Here is a 27293-nt window from a genome sequence, read left to right on the forward strand (position 1 = left end):
AACCGCAGTTCTATATAATATTTATATACCTGACCGGTCTTTACCAGCCTGGTTAACAGCCGGTATGGTTCTCAGCCCATCCGACTGCCCGTATAGTGGAACTTAGTCCTATATAATATTTATATACCTGACCGGTCTTTACCAGCCTGGTTAACAGCCGGTATGGTTCTCAGCCCATCTGACTGCCCGTATAGCCCGATTGATCTCAACCAATCGGGGTAACATGCACATATAACACATAGCAAGCACATGCAACCCATAGTAACACATTGGGAAGGGGGAAAACGTATAACGAAACCTATGCGTGGTCATCCACAACTAAGAATACTCCTAAGGGGTTCATACTTCTTATACCTAGGTCAACGGGATACCAATTCAACTAGCATGCAATATATAAGACTCATACAACCTACGAACGGTACCCGAAATATCAAACTAGACATAGGCGCGATGGACGGAGTCCGTTGGGACACCACGGGGGTCGGGGGAACATCAAACGGGGAAGCCGGAATCCCGAGGTAGGGTGTAAACCAGCGGGTAGCCGGTGGGTGAGGGTTCACCCGCCGGCGGCAACTGTTCCGGGCAGCGGGTGCCCGGCGGGCAGCTGCCCGCCCGCCGGCTGCCCGCTGCCGGTGATGCCCAAATAGGCCGCGGGTAGGTGGCGGGTCCCCTACCCCCCACTGACTCTTTTCATCACAAAACGCCCTGGGAACCTTCGTGGAACCCGGAACCATGCTTAGACACTTTCAAACGCAATTGATAACACACGTAGACAATTAACGGATCAACATCAAGAAACAAACGGCACATAACCTATCATGCTTTTCTAAACATAATAAACACCCAATCATGCGAAATCCGACCCAATATACCAAGAATAATACCATACGAATTCCACGATATAACCTAGGGTTCTAATTATTTTTAATCAACAAGAACACAATTCATCTTCCCGAATCAAGATTCGGTAGGAATATCACATAACTATCAAGAGCCTCATATAATCATTAAGAACATCAAGATCACCATGTAATTATCAAGAACGTCATTTTAATCATCAAGAACGCCATAATTATCAAGAACCCATCATCGTCAAGATCATCAAGAACATCAATGGAATCATAACACCAATTATCAATATAACGAATCATCAACATACAATAATATGGGGGATCCTAAGGGGGAATCATAACTATGAAAATAGGTTTTGTTGAGACATGGGTTACCTCTTAGCCTTAATTAATTCCTTGGCTTATGAAGGGTCTTTCTTTGAGCTTTCTTGCTTTCTTGATTTCTTCTAAGGGGATTCTTGGAGCTCTTTGGGGTGGTGGGGCGTTTATTGTGGTGGGGGATTTCTAGGTGCCTCTTAAGTCCCCTATTTATATATTTAGGAGTCCTAGTTAGGAACTAATATTATGGGCTTGCTAATTCTATCTCTTTTGGGACTAAGGATTGGGTTTAGGGATAAGGGCCCGTGGACTATGGTGGGGCCTTTCCTAATTAATTATTGTGATTTAATTCCTTCTTTTGGGTAATTGATTAAATGATTTAATTGATCTTAGGGGTCGTAACACGGGGTGTTACAAGCCGCTTCACGGACCTCGTCCATACTCAGCGGCCTTAACAACCCCGCATTATCCACATTAGAAACCCTTTTTGTAATAACATCAATCACCTCCTGTACATCCCCATAGTCCGGCGAGAACAACTCCTCAAAATAAGCCACCATCAACTCTCCTAACTGTTCCTCCCCTTCCACCCAACTACCCTCCCCATCTTGCAACCTCACCACCTTATTCCTCCGCCGGCGGACTTTTACCGAATTATGAAAGAACCTACTATTCACATCGCCCCCCTTATACCAGTGCTCTTTAGCCCGCTTCTTCCAGTACAAACTCTGCTGTTCTAACAAAAACAACTGCTCCTTCTGCGCAGCTGCATAACTTCTCATCCCATACCCATCTCGCCGCATACACAACCTTTCCATCTGACTCTTACACCGGTCTATCCTCTGCTGGAACTCCTTATTATACTGACGTCCCCAACGGCCTATATCCGTAGCACACATACCGATTCTAGAGATAGTATCCAAACCCGCAGACCGAGTCCAGCTCTGCACCACAATCTCTCGGCACACATCCTCCCGTAGCCACATATTATCAAAACAAAACCGTGGCCATCTCCGAATCCCGGGTAACACAACTGGAGTGACTAACAACGGCGAGTGATCACTGTAAGGGACAACTAAAGATTGCGCTCGTACACCCTCAAATAGAATAAGCCAATCATCAGATGCAAGGACACGATCCAACTTTTCCTCAATCATATGATCAGTTCCCCTGGACTTCACCCACGTGAACTGATATCCACTAAAAGGCACATCATGCAGACCACAATCATCCACCGCCGCTCTAAACCCATTAATCTGCCACTCCGGGTGAGGCACACGCCCATGTTTCTCTGACTGGTCCATAAGATCATTAAAGTCACCCACAACCAACCAAGGCAACTGACTCCGCCCCGATAGCGTGCGTAACATCTGCCAGGCCTCCCTACGTCGGGTACGTTCCGGATATCCATAATACCCCGTTAAACGCCACTTCGGACTCCCAACATCCAACTCGACCTCAGCATCCACATGATTAGTAGAATAACCCGTTACCCTCAACTCCACCGTATTCATCCACAATACCGCAAGACCTCCACTATGCCCATCCGAATCCACGGCAAACACACTATCATACCGCAACTGTACACGCACCTCCTCCATCCGGTGCCTATCAACAAATGTCTCAACAAGAAACAGAACACACGGCCTCTTAGAACGGACCAAGTCCGCTAGAACTCGAATCGCCGTAGGGTTGCCAAGCCCCCGACAATTCCATGATAAAAGACTCATAATTCTGGGCGGGTTTGCGCCGCAAGACCCGCCTCCAAGCTGTTTTTTGAAACCGTAGCATCACAGTCCATCACCGTCTCCGCCGCCACCTCCTCCACACGCCTCCGTTTCTGCTCCCCAACCACCACACAACCACCGTCCCCCCTCCCCACAACACTGCCCCCTCCCCCGCCCTCCACACTGCCACCAACATTCCCTCCCACAACACTGCCCCTAATCTCGCCAACCACACTGCCACCATCCCCCCTCAACCCGACATTGCCCCCAACCTCACTCCCCTCACTGCCACCCTCCCTTCCTCCCACTAAACTGCCCCCAACACCAACCCGTGATTCCAGTACAGAACCCCCACCACCGCCCCCAACACTGCCTCGTACCCCCTTCTCCACCCCGACCTCCCCATCTAGTCCACCACTCTCCTCACTTAAACCGGCCACACCCCCCATTGCCGGTGACCTCCATAGCTTCCTCTCAGCAGCAACCTGTGGAGGGATCCAACACTGATTCTGCGTCGGTGTAGCTCTCTCGTCCCCGCCCTAAGCCAAGCCCCATAAGGCTTGTCCACAATCGGTTGCTCCCGCCCCAAAGCTAGACGACAAAATCTATCCCCATGCCCAATCACCCCACACAGAAAACAAAACGTGGGCAGCCTCTCGTACCGGAAATCCACCACAACCCATCCTGCACCCCCCTTCTTCAATCTCATCTGCTTCTTAAGCGGTTTAGACACATCAATGGAGACCCGAACACGGAAAAACGTTCGTAACGAACCATCAAAATTATGAGAGTCCGTTTGAACAACCGAGCCCACAAACGAGCCAATTGCCCTTACCACCACATCACTCCGAAACCCCACCGGCAGTGCATGAATCTGAACCCAAAACTCAGCATGCGTTAGGGCTATCGTCTCCGCATCAACCCCGGTCGGCACCTCCTTCATCACCAACAAGCTTTGCTCATATGCACATGGACCCTCGCTCAATATCCTACTACGGTCCCCCTCATGATAGAAGCGGAACAAGAACTTTCGTGGCTCCAACTCCCGCATATTAACCCCCATAGTCGGCTGCCACACCCCAGCCATTGTATCTTGAAAGAAAGCAAAGCGTACTGACCTGGTTGTGATTAACCTCCCTACCGCATAGTAACAGTCTTCTTCCACAACCGTAGCGTCGGGCTCATCCGCAATCTGCATGAAGCTTCCATCATCATCTACGTCTGCTAGAGTCAGGCCCGCACACTGATTAGCGACATCATCAGCTTCCATCGTGACTTACCGGCAAACAAACTTCGTCTCGGCCAAAACACAAAAAAAAAAAAACCCTCGGAAAACCCTAAAACTCGCGAATACGGCGAGAGAGAAAAAAAAGTTGAACTGACAATTTTTTCCCAAAATTTAATTTTATAAATCCGATTTTAAGAAATTCTAAAATAGCCATTTTTCACTCTATAAAAATTTTTGAGGTAAAATTGGTGTTTGAATAAATTAGTTTGAGTTACATTTTAAATGAATTCAACACCGGAACTTATTTTAAATCTAAAATCATAGATTTTCGGGTACATTGCGTACCAAGTTTTTTATCCAAAAGTCAATTTGAGTGAAACCGGAAAAGAACCTGTGAAACCTGAACCAAGTGTTCTAATTAGAACTATCTTTTAGAAAATCTATTTTTGACCCCAAGTTATTCAAAAATCTTCTTTTTAGACTATGGTTCATGATGCAAGGTGAACCCTACCATTTTATTTTACATTTTTACCCCCAAACCCTAAGTATAAGATATAGCATTTTTCCCTTGTTGCACTATTCATTCAAAAGAAATCAGCAGCTCTCATCTCTCACTTTTCTCTCGTGTCTTTTTCCAGCATCTTCATCTTTTTCATTTTTGGAGCTTCTTCTTCTTCCCAAACTTAGGTTTCAAGACTAGGTAAGATATCTTCTTCCATTTCCTTTGTTAGCTTATTTCTAAGATGAGATTACCTAAGCTAGATGTGTTTGTTTGTGTTGGTTGTTGCTTGAGAAATGGAGATGGTAAAGAAGAAGACCTAGCTTGATGATGGAGGTGGAAGGATTCTTGAGGTTGAAAAGCTTGAGGTATAACCCATGGATTCCCAAATCTAGTATTTTGCCCTAAGTTACATGATTATTGTTCAAGTGTGTATATATGTATTTTGGGTGTTTAGAATGATGAAATGTAAGTTATTTGTTGCCTCAGTGTCGTTAAGGGATGAAAACAGAGAGTAGCAGAAACCTCGTCTGCCATATAGTAACGGATCTACAAGAGACGAGATTCGTTACTAAGGGCCGCAACCTCTTTTCAATTTTATTTATGATATGTTATGCTCTGGAAAATTGTTTAAGGTGGGATTTGAACCCCTACCCCTACTAAGGGCCGCAACCTCTTTTCAATTTTATTTATGCTATGTTATGCTCTGGAAAATTGTTTAAGGTGGGATTTGAACCCCTACCCCTTGTTTAATAATCAAAACCTCTTCCACTTGAGCAACTGCAACCTTTGAAAAGTTATCTTGGAGTATATATTATATTATTTGGGCTTGAAGGTTATATTTATATTTAAAAGTATTTTTTTTATAGAAAATCATAAATATGATTAGAAAGATTTGAATTACCAAAAGCTATGATTTGCCAAGAAAGCTCTATTTCAAGAATTATATATATGAGTATATATGTTTTGGGAAATGTTATACTTGATTTTGAGAATATATACATATATAACTATGTATGAGATATATATTTGATCACAAAGATATTTGAAACTTATTCTATTATTTTCCTAAAACTACTCAGTTAGTAACATCGTATATTACCTAAGAGCTTTTGATCTATAAAGTGTATAACCCCATGGTCAGTGAGTTTCTCCGGTGCAGTGGCCGGGCCCTTGTGGCTCAACTACATGTCGTTTCGGACCAGGTGTCACGGGCCCTTGTGGCTCGGTACCTCGGGGCCGTCTTGACGCACGTTTGGGATTTGATTTCGTTGGATTTGGATTATAAATGAGCATGTTATAGTAGAATTTGTGATGGAATGCTTCACAGAAATGTTGTCTGAGTTCTCTATTTTTGGGATTTGCTTGCCTTTGCCTTCCTGTTGATATTTGAATATTTGAATAGAGAAGCATGAACACTTTATGAATAAGAGTTGTTAGAAAAGCATGAACCTAAATGTTTGGTTTTCGCTAGCAAAGCATGCCTAAAGTATTTACAATAAATTGTTGAAGCTTCACTGCCAAGTTCACAATGTTGAGTATGTTTACTGTGAGTATATTTTTGAGTTCAAATATATTGGTCCCGATAAGGTGGTAAAAAGTCTAGAGGGGGGGGGGGTGAATAGACTTTTTAAACTTTTTCACAATAAATAACTCTTTGGTAATTTCAACTCTAAGTAACAAGTAAATAGAGAAGTAATTAAAGTGAAATGCACAGCGGAATAGATAGGTGCAAAGAGTTATGCCCAAACAGTAATTTGAATCACATGCACGTGTGGAATTAATGCTCAGATGAGGTGTAAGGATGATATGAATATCTTGAATATTTAAAGGAGATGGTGCACTCAATATTTAACAATAATATTCAAGACTATAAGTAAGATTTCGTGTCATGTCGACCGTATGATAAAAGTTACATGCAAAACGTCAAACTTGCTTAGAATAATTCAAATATTAAGCATGGAAAGTTTGAGTTACATGCATACGTGAAAATATGCTAAACCCGAAAGATTAAGATAGACTGTGAATAGTAAACGGGTTAGTCGGATAAGATAGATAGATAGAGCGAATTATGTAAGTGCAGTATGTAAATGAGAGAGGCTTTTTATAGTGGTTCGGAAGTGGCGTAATCTTCCTAGTCCACTTTACTCCATTCACTTCTAGGAGTAATTCACTATTTTCCACACACAGTTACAATAGTGAATAAGCGCTACACAAGCACTTCTTCCGGATGTCTTGCACACAGCTACACCCAACTCCGAGTATGTCGCACACAGCTACACTCAACTACGAGTATTTCGCACACAGCTATACTCAACGCCAACCAAGTGTTTTGCACACAGCTACACTTAGCAATCACGAGTATTTTGCACACAGCTACACTCACTAGAGTATTTTGCACACAGCTATACTCTTCTAACAATTACAAATACAAAGGTAATTGTATCTCTCTCCAACTATTTTTGAGACTATTCAGACTAAGTCTCTTAAAGAATATTTGAGCACTTGCACTTGTTTATCTCGTGTGTATTCACGTCTTCTTTTTGTACTCACCTCTATGCTTTCTTCAAGTCTTCATGGCCTTTTTATAGATAACCAAATATATCCGTTGGAGTGGGATAATTTGATATTTGAAATTCGAATCTTCATAGCCTGATATTGTTGACAATGGTAGGGTCTTCAATATGATTTGATTGTCAACTTGCCTGATAAGATAATATTTTATCTCAACTTGATTTTCAAGTTGTTTCTTAAAATATTATTTTTGTTGTCAATTTGAATTTCCAACGAATCTTTTGAAATAAATTCTTCTGATAGAATTTATTTCTAGGATAAGTTTTTATATTCATGTCTTCATAAATCTTTTTCCCGTTCTGATCATATCTTTAGGCAATTTTGGATTCTTGTGACATGTGGGCTGATTCAAAATAAATTCCTTCGAATTTATTCATTTTCAGATCATCTTGCTTCTTTGCCACATTGTGCTCCTTTGACTTAGACACTTCTTGCTTGTTTGACTTGAACATTGTGCTTTTCTGATTTGATCACATTGTGCTCCTTTGGACACATCGTGCTTGTTCACATTGTGCTTCTTTCAGACATCGTGCTCCTTTTGAACATTATGCTTCTTTCAAACATCATGCTCCTTAGGCATCGTGCTCCTTTCAGACATTGCGCTCTTTTAGAACATTGTGCTCCTTGGGCTGCTTGTACACATCGTGCTCCTTAAGAACATTGTGCTTGTTCGAATTCTTGACTTGTAAAAAATAAATCCTTAGGGGGGAATCGTTCTCGGGTATGATCATTTTATGTAAGGACTTCTACCATTTTGCCGTTAGGCTCATCCGGTTATTTGTTATAACGCCATTTTTTATGCTTCTTTCTCGGATGAATACTTGTAGGACCAAACTTAATTTTCCAAATTAATTTTGTTCTTCATATGGTAGATTTCCTTTGACTCGATATTCTGATTTATGATGCTTGTACTAGAGACCTAAAATCTAAGGGGGATCTATAGTACATTTGGCTCATCAAAACTTACAAAAAATATTCCTATCAAAATAGCATGCTAACTACTTGCTAAGTGTATTTGAGAAGATTTGTTAAGTTATGAGTTTCGAGCATGATTTATTGAATTGTTGAGTTTCACTGCGAATAGAAAGTAGAAGCATATGGTTACAGTAAATGTCATTTTGAGCATACCATGTTTTAAAAGTGCATAAATGGCCAACGTGAGCCTAAGTATTATTTTTCAAAAATCTCATTTCCATGTAGAGCATCTTCATCTTGTCTTTTGAGAATGAGTTGAGAAGTATGTGCATGTCTTTTTGCATAAGTTAAATGTTGCATATATGAGATGCATGATATATATATATATATATATATATATATATATATATATATATATATATATATATATATATATATATATATATATATATATATATATATATATATGGTGAGGAAAACAGTTTTTGTAAGACCGTTTGGACTATGTCCTTTCGGAGTAAAAGAAGATGATTCAGACAATTGCGATCCGATAATCTGTAACGAGGCGTATTCCCATGTTACGAGGTTGGAGACCGTCCGCCAGGCTTGGAATCCTGGAATCCTGGTTAGAGGGTGCACACACTAAAAGTACGATACCTGATTCCACAGAGAAAGCAAGCAAGAAAGAAAGATAAAGAATGAAGAGAGTGGTTCTTTGGGTGAGTTGAGTATGTGGCCGGCTAGATTGCCGAGCCGGTTAGGTCCATTCACGATTCGTGAAGACCTACCTCCCCACGAGTTAGAGGTTCCGTAGTTACGGATGTGGCGGATGCACGAGATTGCACCGTACGCTAGGGCTTCGCTGCGGCGGAGTACCTGCCTCGCACAAAAAGAGAAACGAGAAGTATGAGAAAGTTTGAGCAAGAAAGAAATCGAGTCAAGAGACTCAAGAGAAAGATAGCGAGTCATTGTGAATCTAAGAAACCTCCGTAGAAAAGTATTCTATTTACAAACGAGTGTATAAGTATACCTATCCTATTGCATATATTTGCATAATGAGAGTGTTTGCACGAGATTGCATTTGAGTATAGTATTGCACGAGATTGTATATCGTGTATGATTGCTTTAGTTGCATATTGAAGTTGATATCCCTTAATTGCATGTTGAGAACTTGATAGCATGAGATTGTCATGGAGTTGTTCTATAGAGTTGAGTTTTGCTATGTTGATTATGTGTTAGTATGATTATGTTAATAAGTTGTTTATTGATGAAGCATGCATGTTGATATTATAGGTTGCGAGCATATAGAAAGCTTGTAGTTTATTTTAAAGTTTGTCTAAGTGATTGAACTGCTTAAATTTTGGGAATGTGAACAAATGTTTTTCCAAAGTATATACTGTAATATTTTACAGGGTTGAGTGTGGTTATACTTAGCTTCGTGCTAACAGGTGTTTTTCTACTTGTCTACTTGTTATTTTGCAAAACCCCTTTCAGGTGGGCCCAGCGTTTGAGAGATGATCGAGTTAGACTAGCTTAGTAGATCTAGTAGTCTAAACTCTTATTATTATTATGATGTTTATTTGACGGATTGTAGACTTATGATGTTTATGTTGGTGATAGACACCGGGGTGTTTTTCCCCCTTATGACTTTTAAATTAAGCAATTTAAATGTTAATTTGACACTTTGACTTAATGATTTAGTTCCATCCTTAGCCTGTGCAATCACCATGGAGAGGTGGTTGTGGCAGTGACATTCCCACTAGTTTATTATTTAAGTTGTTTATCCGCTGCTTAGTTTATCTTGATTTTGGTTTTAGAACTGTAATTAAGTTTAAGAAAAGTAGGGTGTTACACCTTCAGGTTCCTGACTCGCTTTCTCAGCTCTTGCTGAAAGGTAACATTCTGGAACAAAAAATAAGGGAAAAAAGTCATAAGCAAGAATTCAAGGAAAATATAGTAGGATTGGGGAAAAGAAACATACCTGGTAAGAATGAAGAATGAAGCCTTCCAGAAGCATTTCCTCTATCAACTTGGTGACTGATTCGGTGTTTTTGGGGAAGACCACGTTGTCCGCCCAAGCGTTGACGGGGAAATGACCCCTTCCATATTTGAGAGTCGGGGTCTATTTCGAGACCCAGGCGAATCTTCTTTGAAGGGGAGGGGGGTCCTCCGACAGCTTAGCAGGTTGCTTCGAGCTAGGACTCGCTTTGGGAAGAGATGAGGTGCAAGTCGGAGAGGTATCGGGAGAGGCCGAGAGATCGATCAACGGCTCAATAGAAGATGACCGAGGTAGAGTAGACACTGCGGTGGCCTGAGAAATTAGGGTAGAAACTGAAGGGGTGGCGGAAGATCAATCTCTTCAGTGGACGTCTCCGGGTTGGAATCGTTGTTCCCTATATAAGAGGAAGGACAAGAGAGGTGTGACAACCCAAAAATAATTTTTCTAAATTCTATTTTATAAATTCCAAAATAGCTATTTTCACTCTTTCAAAATTTTATTTCGAAAACGGTGTTTGAATTAAATATTTTAAATCGAGTTTTTAAATAAATTCAACGCCGAGAATATTCCATTTCTAAAATCCTAAGTTTCGGGTACATTTATGTACCAAGTTTTTACCCAAAAAGTCAATTTGAGTGAAACCGGAAAGGAACTTGTGAAACCTGAACCAAGTGTTTTAACTAGAAACTATTTTTAGAAAATCTATTTTGACCCCAAGTTATTCAAAAATCACCTAAGACTTTGGTCCATGATGCAAGGTGAACTATAAGCTTTCTACACTTTGTCCACGATCATGCCAGACAGAAGGAGACACACCAGCTGAAAAAACGCGGAAGGTGACGAACTAGGAACTGGTAGTGTGTATAACCCACCAGAACTATTGCCCCGAAGAAGAATCTCCTTGGTGTTGATGTCCTTCGCGACAAAAAAGGATGGGTGAAACTCAAAGAATACTTTATTATCAGCTGCAAATTTTTGAACCGATAATAAAGAGGTAGATAAAGTGAGAACATGAAGTATATTAGACAAATGAAACGACCTAGAGGGGTAATGAAAAGATGCATGACCAATATGACTAATAGGCAAACATGTACCATCACAGACACGGAGTGTGTCATTACCATTATATTCGTTCGAGATAGAGAGTGCCGCTATATCTGAAGTCGCATGATTCGTTGCACCCGTGTCTAGGAACCAAGTATGAGAGTCCTGTGAAGAATCTGAAGGAGCTCCCTGATAAACCATATTAGCCTGTGGATCCTTTTCATACCATTTGTAACACGTATGTGCCGTGTGCCTGAAATTTCCACAAAGTTAACACTTCGATTGGCAATTGCCATTCCTACCACCACGACCACGAACACCGCCATTCTCGTGACGAACGCCACTTCCACCATGAGACTGCCCAAATTTCTAGACGATAAAGACTGTCGGTGACGGTCCTCCACTGCCGGAGACGAACTCCTCGGCACTGAAGAGGTCTGAGAGTTCATGATCCACACAATAATGATTGGAAAATAAGAACCCAATATCATAATCCTAAAATCTATAACACCCTTCAACTAAGAAACCCACGACTCAACACCCTTCAACTATGAGACTTTGAGAGGTCTGGTGAGAACGACAATGGGGTGGTAACTAAGGGAAATTTAGATAGAGGATGTTATTTTTATAAAAGATGGTAAAAAGCAATTCAGTTAAATACTTTCCATTAACTATACAAAACGAATGCTGGAGAAGAGGATTCAAGAAATGAAAGAACAAGGCAGAAAAGGATAATGTGAAAAACCAATTTCATCAAAGACTAGAGCACCATATTATATTATATTATTCTAATATAAAATAAGTGTGTTAGTGCTAAACTGGGTACTATACTAGTAACACCTGAAGTATAATTAATTACATGTGAGAAGGAACTGATGATGTTAAGCCGAGTGAGTATCCATCCTGCCATGCAGAGTCCACCAGCAGCTCCCATCTTTCTAATGAAGCCACCCAAATCTCTGCTTTTGAACACCCCATAGGCCATACCTCCAGCAATCCCTTGCCCATGTAATGCTCTCTCCAAAATGCACAATTTTTCTTTCATCACTCACTATTACACAACTTCCAGAAGATGATAAATAGGGTTTATATTCTTTTCTCAGCACCCGATGTGCTGCCCGTGATCATCCCACCACCAGATGCAGAAGCCAGTTTCCATCTCGCAACTCTCCCAACCAATCATTCCTTAGTTGTCATCAACCAAACTCATTAATTATTCGCAACGGCCAATAACACACATGACAAGCACAAACCAAGTAGCTGGATGCAAAAGTATAACCCCCCCTTACATATACCAACCAAATGGTTCTCAACTGCTATACTGAAGCTTTTGATTTTGTGAGCCTTGGCCCTGAGGGGCTTGCTGCTGTTGAGGTTGGGAATTTTCCAGGTTCATGGGTTGCGAGTTATAGTGCCCAAATGGCTGGGAGTAGAGAGGATTCAGTATACCCTGGATCAATCAAATTACAAGCAACTCAACTTTTATTTACACTAGTAAAAATTCAATTGACAGAATATATGAAAAGTTCACAACTAAGTCACAAAAATTTAAAAACAGGTGAACAGCACCGGTTACACTAGGCAGATTTTACCCGAGTACTTTCATAATACTGGGTCCATTATATTATAATTACTTTAAAGGTTTCTCTCGACCAGAATCATTAAATTGCAGAATGCAGATACCTGAGAATGAAGTGTACTGGCATTGGACATGCCAAAATGGTTCTGTGAAGCATCATCTCTTGCTAGTTCATTGTATCCAGCTTGTGTAAAAAGATCTTGGGACCCATGAGCCATGTATTCCTAAAATCAAATTACAAGAGTTAGCATGCAAGGATTAACTGTAAAACCAGGAAGAATAAAAACCATGATCGAATCACTTTATAGTGTTCCAATTCAGTTCGAAAATACATAGCCACAACGGAAAACAAATAAGTTAACCAGGTGAAAAATTTAATAGTTTGAAATGAATACCACAATATCCCATTCCACTCACATGCTATGATAAGGGATAAGAATTACAGCAGAGTAGGCAAACAAGGGCAGAGGAATTTAAACAAACCAACCTGGGACATAAATTCATTTCCAGACCCAAAGTGTGAGTACCCAGTTTGGGAGTTGGGGTTCATGAAGCTCCCAGGGAATCCTCCTTGTGCTCCCTGAGTAGCATAATCAACACCATATCCACTTTGTGAAGCCTGCACCATGTTAAGGCAAAAAGTCAAAAACAATATAAGAGGTGAAAACCCAAAAAACCTTCCCCCAAGAGAACGAAGAAAAGAACATAACACTGAAAGTTGGGTGGTGGAAGATGATTATCGACTAAAATTAGCTCAAGACCCATCTAAACCTATCTCTTATAACAATCAATGGATATTGCATACTACTATACTAGAAAAGTAGAAAGTATGTCAATGATTTCATTTCATGAGCCAAGCCTAACAATACTTACTCAAGGAAATTAATATATCTTGGAATGGGATGGAAAAAAAAAAACCAAGGAAGAGAATGTAAGAACATTTAAGAAGTACCTGTGTTGAAAAATCAGTAACATTATTATAAGGTACGTGTGATCCCTGGCTCTTGAAATCATCACCCAAAAAGTCCTGATGATAAGTAAAAGAATAAACACCAAAGAACCACAATAAATCAATATTTTAAAAAACATGAACTTTTAGAAAAAAAAAAAAAAAAAAAAAAATCACCTGTGACATGCCACCCATAGAGAATCCATCCCGAAAAGTCTGATTTCCTCCCTGAATTGCCATCTATTACAACAGATTGAATTACTGTCAAAAACACGAACCAAAAAAAGGAGGTACTTTCAACTACTAAATAATAAGGAAACAAACTAAAACATTCACTAACATTAGAAACATATCCAGGTTGTGATAACGGTCCTCCCAGAGATGGCTGGCTGTTGGGATTCTCCAATGCTGGGAAATTAAAATTAGAACCAAGACTTCCAATTGGTTGCTGAGAGGCTTGTTGGTGTGCAAGATGACTACCAATTGGAGCACTTGCATTCCCACGCCCTGCACCAAAACCCCGACTACCAGGTTGTGGAACTTGAGGAACTGCTCCAACAGGTCCATGTACAGCACCACGTGTAGGTATAGCATATGGCTGCGGTGGGCCTCCAGGGAAAGGAGGGAGTGGAGCCCTAGGTATTGGATAAGCAGGATGAACACCAGGTTTATGGGTCCCATTCAGTGGGACAGTTGCCATGTAGCCTATATATTGTTTTACAAACAATTGTTAATGAGGAACACTTGTTTGTAAAATAATAGCGCATCACAATAAGACAAAGAAGCAACAATATTTTGGCCTTGTTTTGTGAAGTACATTTTTATGGATTATGAATAATTCACAATCTACTTAAAATTACTTGTGGATTTTATTGACTTTTGTAAAACATAAGATATAATATTTGTCAAGTACATTGAAAGCCAACTATTTAATCTATAATCTTAATAATCCATAAGTAACTTGAGGTCCCCCATTTGGGTCAACTGTAGCTTGACTTTGGATTAGCCAGAGCCCAATGTGGCTACCAGATACAAAGAGACTTCTGACCAAATAACCAAAGCAAATATTCTCTTCTGATTAAATAACCATTGCCAGCCAAGCACATAGCCTGACATTATCAGCTGTGGAAAGTGGAAACTATGGTAATGGTCTGGCATTATGAAATACCACTTTAAAGCTATTATCACACTCCAGCAATTACCTCTAAAGCGGCTATTTCTCCTGTCAGAATTGGGATTAGATAACGAAGCAGATCCAAAAGTATCACCAGGAATTCCAGGACCACCACCAAGGAAAAGCCTATGGTCATTGTAGAACTGCCAAAAGTGAACCAAAAACTTCTTAAATGATCCAGAATTGATGCATTTTTGCAGAAACATAAAGTTCACTAACAAACATTGAAAAATACAAGGCAGAAACTCTTCGAGGAAGAAAAAAAAAACAACACACACACAACCTTTCTAGGCTTTTGAAATTGAACCATGCTTTGCTTTAAGTTATTGAGAGGCCCTTCCACCAAGCATTCATGCTCCTGACCAAAATACAATTTAGAAATAATCAGTTTAAAGATATAAAAAGCATAATCTGTGTTAACCATGTCGCAGACTTTTATCATTTATGAGTAGGTCTGCTTCACTATTGCTTGGGTTTCAGAACTAAAAGCCCAAACAAAATGCTTCAGAAATCAAATAAAATACCTTGTAGTGTGTCAGCAACCCATTCCACAGTGACTGTTTGCTCAAAACTTTAGGATTTCCCAAGATTACAATACCATAACGAGCACGAGTAAGAGCAACATTAAGTCTGCGGGGATCATTAAGAAATCCAATTCCCTAAATGGAGAAGGCAGCAAAAAACCAATAAGTAACATCATAAAAGCACCCACCCGGAAAAAAAAAAAAAAAAAAAAAAAAAAAAAAAAAAAAACACACACACACACACACACACAACAACAACAACAACAATAACAAAAGACAGGCATGTTCAAATGACAAAAATTCATTGTTCCAGAAAAAAGCTTGAACATGTTCAAAGAAATAGGGTGTCCACGACTCCACCTCATACATAATGATCTCCAAAATAAGAAATTTTACATCATTCACATAATCACGCATGTGTCTGTGTTTGTGTAGAGAGAGACACACACAAAGACAAATGAAACACACTTCGTATGAGAGGGTACAAATAAGAACCTGATGTTCATTACTCCTGACACAGGAAAGAATGATATAATCTTTTTCCCTTCCTTGGAATGAATCCACGCTTGCAACCTAGACAGCAGTAAATCTCACATGATCTTTCAAATAGAGTCTAGATAAAGTAGCCCATGAAATTGGTATTTACCTCAATTTCCTTATAAAGTTGTTGCCTCAAAGCACCATTTCTTGACATATAATTCACAATGTATGCTCGCTGACCCTCGTATGGTGTTATCACTCCAATCTGCAGTGAAATTGGAAGAAATTATTCTTTTCTATCACAAGGTTCTGAATCAAAAAATTTAATCCAAGAGCATTTGAATACCTGACCAGGAACCACCCCACTCTTCAAAAATGTAGTAACAATTTTTTCAACATTTGCAGCCTCAGTTCTATTTAAATAGGAAGTGCCACTAGCACTGATCTCCTCTTGTCCCATCTAGAGGATGTTGATAACATGTTATATGACTTGAACAATATAAAAATAAAAAAGAAATAACAGAGAAGTAATAAATTTTGCTGGAACACACAAGGGGGAAGAGATATCAAAGTACTAGACCTCTTTGCTAGCACATCATTCAACCCACTGAATGCTTAACTAAAATCCCTCCTCCCCCCACAATACAATCAAAGAATTTCAAAATCAAGAGGTCACCCAAATTTGAGGGTAGGACAGGAATCAAAATTAGAGATGGCAAAAAAATGAGTGTAAGACAGGAATAAGAGTTAGTGTTGAAATATTTAAAAGAAAATATTAATAAAATACGGAGTAAATATTGACTATTTAAACAAACGTCTTTTGATAGCAATCATAGAGAATTTTAGGCAATGTTGCAAAAATCGCGCCTAGGCGCCGATTAGGCGCTAGGCGCCATTGCGCCGCCGCGAAGAAGGCCGAAATCGGCCATCTCCGCGGCCGGCCGCCTAGACCGCCTAGCCGGCTGAACCGGCGCTTTTAATTTTTTTTATTATTTTTTTTTTTTTACGAAAAGTTCGGGAAGGCATAACTTTTGACTTGGTTGTCCGTTTTGGACAATTTTTTTTTTCAAATCGCGTATTTTTTCGAGATCTATCCACCGCAAACCGCCAAAGGCGGTTTGGTCCACTAATTTCTCAAAAAAATGCTTCTTTAGCTCTTAATTTTAGTTTTTTATGTATTTAGATGGTTTAAACAATCTTTTGAACAATTTTACAACCACTTTTGTAAATAGTTTCTAAGAAATAACTATGAAAACCTTATGTTTTAGTACTAAATTTTAAAAATTTTTAATTTTAAATTTTTTTTTAATTAAAAAAATTAAAAAATAAAAATAAAAAATCGGCGCCTAGGCGCCCCCTTGGCGCCTAGGGGGCGCCTAGCGTGTTTTGCAACATTGATTTTAGGAACAATATTAATTATCTAGAACACTAGTATATAACGAAACCAACAGACCTGAACATAGAAGAACATTGGACGGTTTGGCACAGGCCAAGGAAAATCAATGCCTGACGATTGCCTTTCATTGATGGTTACCCCATTCTGAAGAGTGCCCTCGTAAAAGTTGTTAGATGGGAATTCAGAAAGGGCAGGATGCATTCGATATTGTACCTGAAATGTAATACACATAAACAAGGGACTGAATGCACTTTACGTGATAATTAAAAAATAAAAACCACACACATGCACAAAGAACAATGCCAAATTTTACAAGACTAACTTACAAAGGAAATAGAATAATGATGAAGAGATGGAATGACGCAAAGTAAAAGAGATGAAGCAGTAACATTGCAAGCAAGAGGGGGGAAGAGAGAGAGAGAGAGCATGTAAGGTTTAATTAGGCGGGTACTGAATGCAATTTGAAAATAAGCATTGCACAACTAATGCACTGTACATATATGAATTTTACATATGTGAGTTTTACAAACATAAGAAAACTTCCAGTGGCAAATTCTAAAAATTTGTTTAAAGAACTTGGAGCACAGAGGTATCATCTATTAAATCCCATTTGAGTAAATTGTGATTAAATCACAAAAGTTTAACGAACATGACTAAGTACAAAAGTAACAATTTTGTACTCTTTTTACTTTAGAAGAATTGAAAAGGTACTTTAAAAATGAGGTAAAGAATTTTATGTGATTGTTTGCACAAATTTTTTAGTTTGGTAGCTACCACCTAACTTCATTACTTCATACAGAAATTTTCCTTTCCGTTCCCTTCCTTTAATGTCATTCAGAGTTTAAGACAGGCCAATAGGTAAACTGGAACTACAAGCATACATGATAACTCAAAAAACCATTAAGACAATCACCTGCAGCCGGATTGGCTTGACACCAAGTAAGACAAGGCGCTCAAATAGTGATTGTGCAAGCCCAGCTCGAGCAGCTTTCTTGCACATAATAACAGGACCAAGCTGGCAGTGGTCACCCACAAGAACAACCTAGCAAAGCAACTAATTGTAAATACCAACATATAAAAAATGAAAAAATGTTTCACTAATAATGTGCAATAGACACCTGCTTTGTTCCCAGAACCAAGGGAATAAGGCATTCAGGTTCAGTTGCTTGTGTGGATTCATCAATGAGCACCTATAAACATGATCAAGAAAAGTATATCACACACAGCATAAAAACAGAACCACTGCTTCAAACAACCTGCTGAGCGTTAAGGAAAGAAAAAAAGGATAAACAAAACAAGATAGCCCCTATATGTTTGAGTTGTTATGCAGTTCAACCTGACGGAACCTGAAATTTGCCAGTCTAGGATCTCCAGCACCAACACAGGTGCAACAAATGACATCAGCACTCTGAGTTATCTCCCTTTCTGTTGCCCGTTTCAAAGCTTTATATTTCTTTTCATCACTGCTAGATAGTTCTCCTGAAAGAAAATATAAAAGAGAAGTCCAAAAATCAGACGCTTTATTAACATGACACAAGCACATAATAAAGCATAAATAGCAAAGAAATTTATAAAATTATATCCAAATTTCCAATAGTAAATTAGCAACTGTGAAAAAAGCTCAGACAGCTAGCTACTAAATAAACAACAAACACCTTGTTCATCTTTGAGTTGCTGTAACTTGTGAAGCTCACTTTTCTCTGATGTATCAAGATGGCGAACCTGCAAGGAACCAATATAAATAAAAGCCTGAGTTACTGAGACAGAAGGAAAATGCATCTATGCATGCACATATAAAGGAAATTAACAAAAGAAACCTGATAATGAAGAGTTAAATGCTCAACAGGAGAACTGACAGCTTCCCTTGACTTGGCACAAAGCCTTACAACCTGTAAAATAGTGTACTTATCAAACCAATTGCATACTATACTCTAACAACAGCAGCAAGTCCCAAGTTACAATTAAGCACAGCACGATGATTATGTACAAGCTTACCTTAAGACCTGTAGCACTTATTTTCTCAGCTAGTTGGTCCACAGCCACATTACTGGGAGCACAGACCAAAACCTGATAGGGAAAGTTAGAAAAACAATACAGAAAATGGACACAAAAAGAAATAATATAAAGACAATTCCATGAGATAAGCAAATGAAATTAATTTTACCTGGCCCTGGCCCTGTTTGGCCATATGATACACAATGGCAGCAGATGTGACAGTCTTTCCAGTGCCAGGGGGACCTTGAATCAGACTAATGGGCTTTTGAAGCACACTTTTTACAGCAAAAACCTACCAGACACAACATTAACTAATGAATATACAACCCTTCTCTAAATTTCAGTCATGGTTCATAATTGGTAAGCAAACGCCAACAAAAAAAAAAAAAAAAAAAGGTCCCAAGGGAGGCAAGAAAGGAGAATTTAATTGGATAAGGGGGAATCAAATAAAGGCACCAACTGAAATTTGAATGTGTACTTCCTTCTGCCCAAAGCCTAGCTGTCACACAGCATGCTTGAAACTACATCTAAGAGATGAATGCAAAGTTAACAAGAGCTGATGAAGCTCCTCTGTTTCAATAGGAATTCCATACACTACTATCAAAATTTAGAGATACCCAACAAGAAATTCACTTCGAAGCAATAAGAGAAGGGAGGAGGAGTTAGGGCTAGACACAGTTCAGAGGTGTAGAATGTATTGGAACATACTTGAGATGCATTGAGCTCAGGAAGACCAGGAGCACCAAAGCGGCGGGGCAGTGTATTACGGACCAGCTGCATCTCAACTTCATGACCTAACAAGTGGTGATAAATGTACCTGCAGGGCATGCAAGCTTGAGTAAAGAGCAAAAAGAACAAGACATATTCAGGAACAGTGGTCACAAACATAAATACTCAAACAACAGAAGTTTCATAATTTATTTATGTAACAAATTTTAGCAACCAAATACATCATTAAATGATACCAGGAAGGACAAATTAGAATGAACTGCAAAATAAAAAAATGGACTGAAAAAAAATTACAATTTGCACTGAAACTGAATCAGATACAATTTATACGGAGTATTACATTGGTCAGCAAGAAAATTAACAAAAGCTTAACACAATACAAATATGTAGAAAGCTATATTCAAGTACGGACATCAATCAATTCACTGCATTAACAGTTAACTTCCAAAACCATGAGACATCAGACATTGCAAAAAACATCACTAATGAAACATAAATGTTTCCTTTAACTAATTGACATTTTCAACACATACATCATCAATGAAACACCATAGATCACTGCCATTTTCGACACACAAAAGATAAGAGATTGCAATAAACATTATCAATGCAACATAAACATTTCCTATAACTAAAACCATGGTTGGACATTTTTTACTTACCCACTCACACTTGTCTCATCCACGGCAAAACTTTTCATTGCACTTTGCATCCGGTCAAAGCTGGTACTCTTCCAGACAAAGTCAACACTAAACCCATGGTTAACATCAACAGGAACACCCTTCAAAAACAGGTTTAACACAAACCAAAAATGAATACAATGTGAAATTAGAAGGAAAAAAGAGAAGGGAATAAAGAGAATGCAATCAAGCATACCTGACTAGCACGAAGTTCAAGTGCAACCTCCTCTTGTGCAGTTAGTTTTATCTGGAAAAACATTACTTCCATCACTTCATTCAAAAAGCAAGATGTTTCACTAGCTTTAAAATAAGAAATAAAATAAGCAAAAGGGTTTCAAATTTTCACTTGCACTATAAAAAGTGAAAGAAATTCAATTTTACTCATCTCATCCTCCTTTCCTTTTCTAGCACAAGAGTAACCACAGAAATATTTCTTTCTTTCCTTTATTACTTCACTATTATTTTTTAGGGAGGTGTATTACAGACAAGGAGATTTAGAAAAAGCCCTACCACATGCCCTACTGACTGCCAAGCTGGATGAGCTGCATCTCCTGAATAACGTAACCGCAACTCATCACCAGGTACAAGGCGCAACTCGTTATCTTCCTGCAGAAAAAAATTTCCTCCTTTAAAAAAAGCAAGGCAAGCACGCCATAAAAACACAGAAAAGAGAGACATAGACAGAGAAACGGCAGTACTTACCTGAATGTAAACTGTACAAACCACACCCAAAAAAAAATGTGTTTAAGTACCTTAGGAAAAACAAAATATGCAATGCGCTTCTTGTTTAGACCGACATCCCAGCGAACAGTCAAATTGTCTTTACTCTGGGACTCTTTCATCATCTGTTCAATATAATGATATGCAAAAGAAGTAAAAGTTTTAGCACTCACATGGATGGAAACAAAACAAAAGAAGTAGCAATCAATGCAGGTAAGCTGACAAGAAAAGCAGAAGATGTTAAAAGGAGAGAAGCCAAACAAAATTCAGATAGAAATAAACCATTGCATTCAAGTAACTTCTGCATAAGTTGAAGTTAAAAGAAAAGGGAGAATGAAGGAAATCAATCACCCAAAAAAAAAAAAAAAAAACTCCTTCAACCACCATTACTACAGCCCCATTAAAAAGATAAAATTGCAGAACCTTATCATAGTCAGCTTCAAGCTTGATCAGTGGTGCAAAGATGTTTTGATACTGCAAGGAAATAAAATTATGAAAAATTTCAGCTAAATACTGAAAAAAAAAAAATAATAATAATAATAATTGTTCAAAACAGCCAATTAGTTATAAATCCCGTAGGAAACATTCTTAGGAAACTATCCATATATAAACAAGCAGATTATCCAACCATGAAGTATATGTATATACACTATACACACCTGATATGCATCTTCATACTTCAAGGCAACAGGCTGAGGTTCATCATCTACACCAGGCTTCTCAAGATCTTCCAGGGTAGCGTCAGGGTTAGTCTTCCACAATTCTTCAACCTTGTTTATTTGCTGAGCACTGATCTGGCGTGCCCTCAACTGTTCCTGCTCAGTTGGGACCTGCAATGGAAAACAACAATAGATCCCATTGCCTATTTAATGTCTAGATATAAATAACAAAAAATTATATTTAAAAACACACACACACACAATAATTACAGGAGTAACAAAAACCTTAACAAGCCACTGCAAGAAACATCTATCATCGATTAGGGGGCACCACTGGCTCAGGTCCCAATTCATATCCTTCAATGCATTAACATTTAAACAAGGTTCCCGGCAGAGCAGAACAACAACACTCTCAGTCTTGGCAGAGATGAATCCTAAAAGAAAGACATTTCGACATCCACAATTATAGCACTCAAGAATTGTTTCACCAAGAGGACTATCTTTATGAAGGCAAACCTCCTTGTGCTTTGCTCGAACCTGGAAAAGTTAAACAGTGAAAATTGGCTAAAACGTCATGACCAATAAATTTGCTAACAAATTTGCTAATGTTTTTTTGGGATAAACTACAAATATATTTCAGTGTTCACAAATCTTCAATGAATGTCCATCAAAGAATTCTGATAAACAAAACATCTAAAACAGAGGAAGCAAAACATAGCATGAACCTTCCCTTCTTTACTCACTGTCACTTCCCCATTTTATCTCATTTATAAAAATTTAAAAACAATTAAAAAAAGTTTTTTTAAAAAAAAAAAACTCAAGGGAGGAACTTAAATAGACACGTGAATTATAAGGGTAAACAAGTTCAAAAGTATTATGTTACATGCCACATAAGACAGTATTTATCCGGCTTGTGGGAAGGAAAGGTACAATTTCCTAGTTCAAAATTCTCAACTACAAACAAAAAACAAACACAGAACATAAACTTTTTGCCATATTTTCACTTAGTTCATTCAGTTTCCTCCACTCATAGATTCTCATCATCCCTTGTAGCTCCAGTGACCATATCAAAAGATCATGCTTTGAGCATGTAAGCAAGGAATAAGCCAGCTGCATCTGATGTATCTCCACTGACTAATTAGTTGAAGAAGCTTACATCTTCCAATGGTTCTCTATTAACTAATTCTAACTTCCCAAGTTACTGAAGCTTCAAATATATCACTTTTTTTCTACTAAGTACTAAATCATTCAAAAAAAAAAAAAAAAATAGTGTACCCAGGAAAATGCAAATGCTCTAATTATCCCATTCTTCAGTTTCATTCATTTGAACTGACAGATGATAACGTGCAATATCTTATCATCAAAGCAATTCCCCCATTGATTAGCTTAGCATATAAGCAGAAACAAAGCATTGGCCTTAAAAGTTAAAAAGGAAAACAGCTGATGTATCCCCAGACTTACCAGGTGATTCACAATATGCGAGCCTGAAGTATTCCCCCTAGAATTGCAGAACCACTTGCGACATGACGGCACATTGCACCTGACAACACAGGCGGGGTTTGTTATACCACAGTACCGACAAGCATGCTCCACGGCAAAATCCCCTTTCCCGTACTCAAACCCCTCATCATCCCCAGTCTCCTCAAAATTCAACCCGCTCATCCCAGCGGCTAAGGCATCGAAAGCTGCAGACTGATTACTATTAGCGCCACTATTACTGCTACCTTTTCCGCCGGGTCCATTTCCACCGTACCGGGATTTGGTGGAGGGCGAGGTGTCGGATGAGGGGGGCCTATCTGGTGTTTCGGAGACCAAGGAATCTGAGGGCGTGGGCCACGCCGAAGGTCGAATGGGCTGAGAAAGTTCTTGAAAATCCGGGTAATCGAATTCCTCGCCCGGCGTGTTGAACTCGACGAACGTGTAGGCGTCGTTGCCTGTGTCTGGCTGGGACGCAGTCTCGTACAGATCATTTGCCTGAGAGTCCATTAGAATACGAATAGCGCAAGGCTTAGGGTTTTGGGATTGGAGCTTTCGAAAGTGGTGGTCTAGGATTAGGGTTGCAGGGGCGGAAAAGACTCGGCGAGACGCCGACGAAGAGATGGCGAGTTGGTAAGACTTCGTTGATTTGTTTTAAGCGTTTTACGTGAATCAAAAATGGATTGAACGAGCTGATTCGCGAGTCACGACATACAATGGATTATTTAATAGAGATTAAGTAGGGTGTAGGGATGGTAATTAGGGGTGATCATGGTTCGGTTCGAACTGGACTGTTCGAACCGAATTGTGCACTGTTGAATCAGAATTGAAATTAAACTGTCTTTACAGTTTTAGTTTCGGTTCTTAACTGGAACCAATATGGTATTGGTTCCAGTTAAGGTTTGAGATGACAAAGAATCGGAACTTGCGGTTTCGGTTTCAAATCGAAAACAATTAAAAAGTTTTTTTATTAAATTTTTTTTTAATAAATCCGGTTAGAACCGGTGGTTTCAATTGGAACCGTCGGTTCTGAACCGGAACTGAAACCTTACTATAAGGTTTCGGTTTGGCCATTTGCAAAATCGGAACCGAAATCGCGGTCATGTCTAATGGTAATGGGGCGGGGTGGGTGCGGGGATATATCCCCCGCCCCGCACCCGCATTCTCAACTCAATAGTTATGCTATGCAACGGTGTGCACCATGCATGGTGCACACGGTTGCAAAACGACGTCGTTTTGACTAAAAACGCGCGTCCCATTTTAAAAAAAAAAAAAAATCAATTTCGATTCATATCTAATGGTAATGGAGCGGGGTGGGTGCGGGGATATATCCCCCGCCCCGCACCCACATTCTCAACTCAATAGTTATACTATGCAACTGTGTGCACCGTTGCAAAACAACGTCGTTTTGACTAAAAACGCGTGTCCCATTTAAAAAATAATTCAATTTCGATTTCCCTCAACAACATTATTGTAGATATATAGTTATGAATTATTGTGGATATATAGTTATGAATTATTGTAGATATATAGTTATGAATTTGTGGATATATAATTATGAATTTATGGATATTTAGTTCATTCATTGTGGATATTTAGTTCATTCATTGTGGATGTTTAGTTCATTCGTTGTGGATATTTAGTTCATTCATTCTGAATTTTGTGTTATTCATTCATTGTGGATATATAGTTATGAATTTGTGGATATATAGTTATGAACTTGTGGATATATAATTCAAATTATGCCAAAAAAAAAATGTTATTGCCACGAATCGAATCTGATTTTTTTTTTTTAAGTGGAACACGCGTTTTTAGTCAAAACGACGTCGTTTTTGCAACCGCGTGCACCATACATGGTACACACGGTTGCACAACATAATTTGCATTCTCAACTCACTCTCTGCATTCGCACCCACATCCGCGCGGGTAATGAAATTCCTACTCTATATTTGTCTTGTGAAAATTTTGCGGGTGCGAGTAATACTTAACCCGCAACTTTAATTATTATTATTACACTCAAATCTAATAAAAATTTTATACTACAATTTTAATTATCATATGAAATTTTTTATAAATTTGAACATAACTCTAAAATTTAATACTCCGTAAGAGGTAAGAGCCAATGAAGTTAATCCTTAATTGGAACTAAAATTGTGTTGGTCATATAAATTGTATTACGTGTTTATTCATTAAGTTATTTGTGTTGTTCCTATTCAATTTCCATTAATAAAAAACTAAGAAGTTTAATTTATTATGCATTTTTAATTGTAAAATATACATAAACTTATATAATAAATGAATATTAATAACAATATATATAAGTACGGGTGCGGGGCGGGGATACTTCCCCACGCTCCCACCCCTATACCCGCGTGGGTATACAAAACTCCCCCATACCCGCACTCATTACCTAAATTGTGTGGGTATTTTAAAACCCGTACGGGCTGGGATGCGGGGAACCCATTGGTGCGGGTAGAATTGCCATCCCTATTAGGGTGGTATCTGTGCCTCGTACAGTCAGAGTCTCTTCAGTACATCTCAGTCTAACCAAAAAATATAGTGGTATCTAATATTATAGTGTTTTGTTTAATGTAGTCATTATTTTAATTTTGTTCAAGGTTCAGGTTATATAAGATAAACAAGGTTATATTTACTTGGTAATATAAAATTCGCATGTTTGGTTTAGGTTACGTAACTTTTTCAGGGAATGTCAGATAACCTCCGCATTAAGTTTTTAGCTATTGGAAGGGAATGTGAGATGCCCTCCAATTTTTGATGTAATCTCACATTTCCTTGTCTTATTACTAATGCTGGGTTTTGTATTTTTTTAATCAATTTATCTTATTACCGTTGTCTTATTTACATATCTTAGTTTTAAACCAAACACAGGAATTTAACATTCCTAGTAATCTAACATTCCCTAGGGAGCGTTTGGTTCACGGAATCTTGGATTACCCCAGGTAATAGGATTACCTCTTGTAAGGTAATGTGAAATTTTGGGAATGTAAAATTACCATTGTGTGTTTGATTTGGATGGTGTAATATAATATTACCTTGTTTGGTTCAGGGTTATATTTTAGGTTATATAGATCAATTTACAATAATGCCCTTCAATAATATATATATATATATATATATATATATATATATATATATATATATATATATATTATGTGTGTGTATTTATTTATATCTATGAATGTACATCAAAATTTAAATATTAAAAAAAACTAAATATATAAATATACATATATGTATATTTGATTATATAAACATATATTAATTTCATCCTCATCCTCCTCCTCCTCCTCCTCCTCATTATTATTATTATTATTATTATTATTATATAAAGATTAGTTTATAAGGACAAAGTTGAAATAATTTAAGATAATCTAAGATTATTTTAAAAAATGGGGTAATTACATTACCTTGAAACATTACCGCCACATCAACTTTCAGGTAATATAACATTACCTGATAATCTCATAACTTGAACCAAACAAAGTAATATAACATTACCAGATTCAAATGACCTAGATAATCTAAAATGATCTGAACCAAACACCCCCTAGAGTAATCTAACATTCTGTGAACCAAACGCCCCCTTAGAGTCTATTCAGTACATCTCGGTCTAACCAAAAAGTATGGTGGTATCTCAAGATGTTAATTTTTTTTAAAGACAAAATATTAAATTTTAATATGTAAACAAACTAATTTAAATTTTATGAAGGTATCCTTTTTAGTCTTTTTACATTTATCAGCTTACCAAAAAGTTAA

General features: G+C 38.4%; 1 protein-coding gene across 2 annotated transcripts; it reads right to left on the reverse strand.

Annotated features, from left to right (window-relative positions):
- Nucleotides 1–11887: 11887 nt before the first annotated feature.
- On the reverse strand, nucleotides 11888–24205 carry LOC109185350 (regulator of nonsense transcripts 1 homolog). 2 transcript variants are annotated; one of them, XM_019335333.1, is made up of 29 exons: nucleotides 23502–24205; nucleotides 22326–22577; nucleotides 22041–22211; nucleotides 21805–21855; nucleotides 21414–21506; nucleotides 21172–21267; nucleotides 20858–20908; nucleotides 20644–20762; nucleotides 19961–20069; nucleotides 19422–19544; nucleotides 19253–19324; nucleotides 19075–19146; nucleotides 18913–18979; nucleotides 18594–18736; nucleotides 18376–18447; nucleotides 18171–18299; nucleotides 17315–17470; nucleotides 16208–16321; nucleotides 16028–16126; nucleotides 15877–15954; nucleotides 15382–15516; nucleotides 15141–15215; nucleotides 14886–15000; nucleotides 14024–14388; nucleotides 13861–13923; nucleotides 13687–13761; nucleotides 13222–13353; nucleotides 12839–12958; nucleotides 11888–12605 (listed from the first exon to the last, which is right to left on the reverse strand). In XM_019335333.1, the coding sequence occupies exons 1-29, from the start codon at nucleotides 24024–24026 to the stop codon at nucleotides 12465–12467; spliced, it is 3813 nt and encodes a 1270-aa protein (XP_019190878.1). In that variant the 5' UTR covers nucleotides 24027–24205; the 3' UTR covers nucleotides 11888–12464. The 2 variants fall into 2 exon arrangements, with proteins under 2 accessions (XP_019190878.1, XP_019190880.1); XM_019335335.1 differs by having other exon boundaries at nucleotides 14886–14997; nucleotides 15138–15215.
- Between the last annotated feature and the right edge of the window lie 3088 nt (nucleotides 24206–27293).

This window comes from Ipomoea nil, unplaced genomic scaffold (assembly GCF_001879475.1).
Source record: "Ipomoea nil cultivar Tokyo-kokei standard unplaced genomic scaffold, Asagao_1.1 scaffold1317, whole genome shotgun sequence".
In the NCBI taxonomy this organism is placed as follows: Eukaryota; Viridiplantae; Streptophyta; class Magnoliopsida; order Solanales; family Convolvulaceae; genus Ipomoea; species Ipomoea nil.

Coding starts and splice junctions, on each gene's coding strand:
- LOC109185350 (XM_019335333.1), bottom strand. CDS start 24,026: ATGGACTCTCAGGCAAATGATCTGTACGAGACTGCGTCCCAGCCAGAC. Junction 17,471..18,170: donor TCAAGCCAATCCGGCTGCAG/GTGATTGTCTTA, acceptor ATTACATTTCAG/GTACAATATCGAATGCATCC. Junction 15,517..15,876: donor TCAGGAGTAATGAACATCAG/GTTCTTATTTGT, acceptor TTCTCCATTTAG/GGAATTGGATTTCTTAATGA.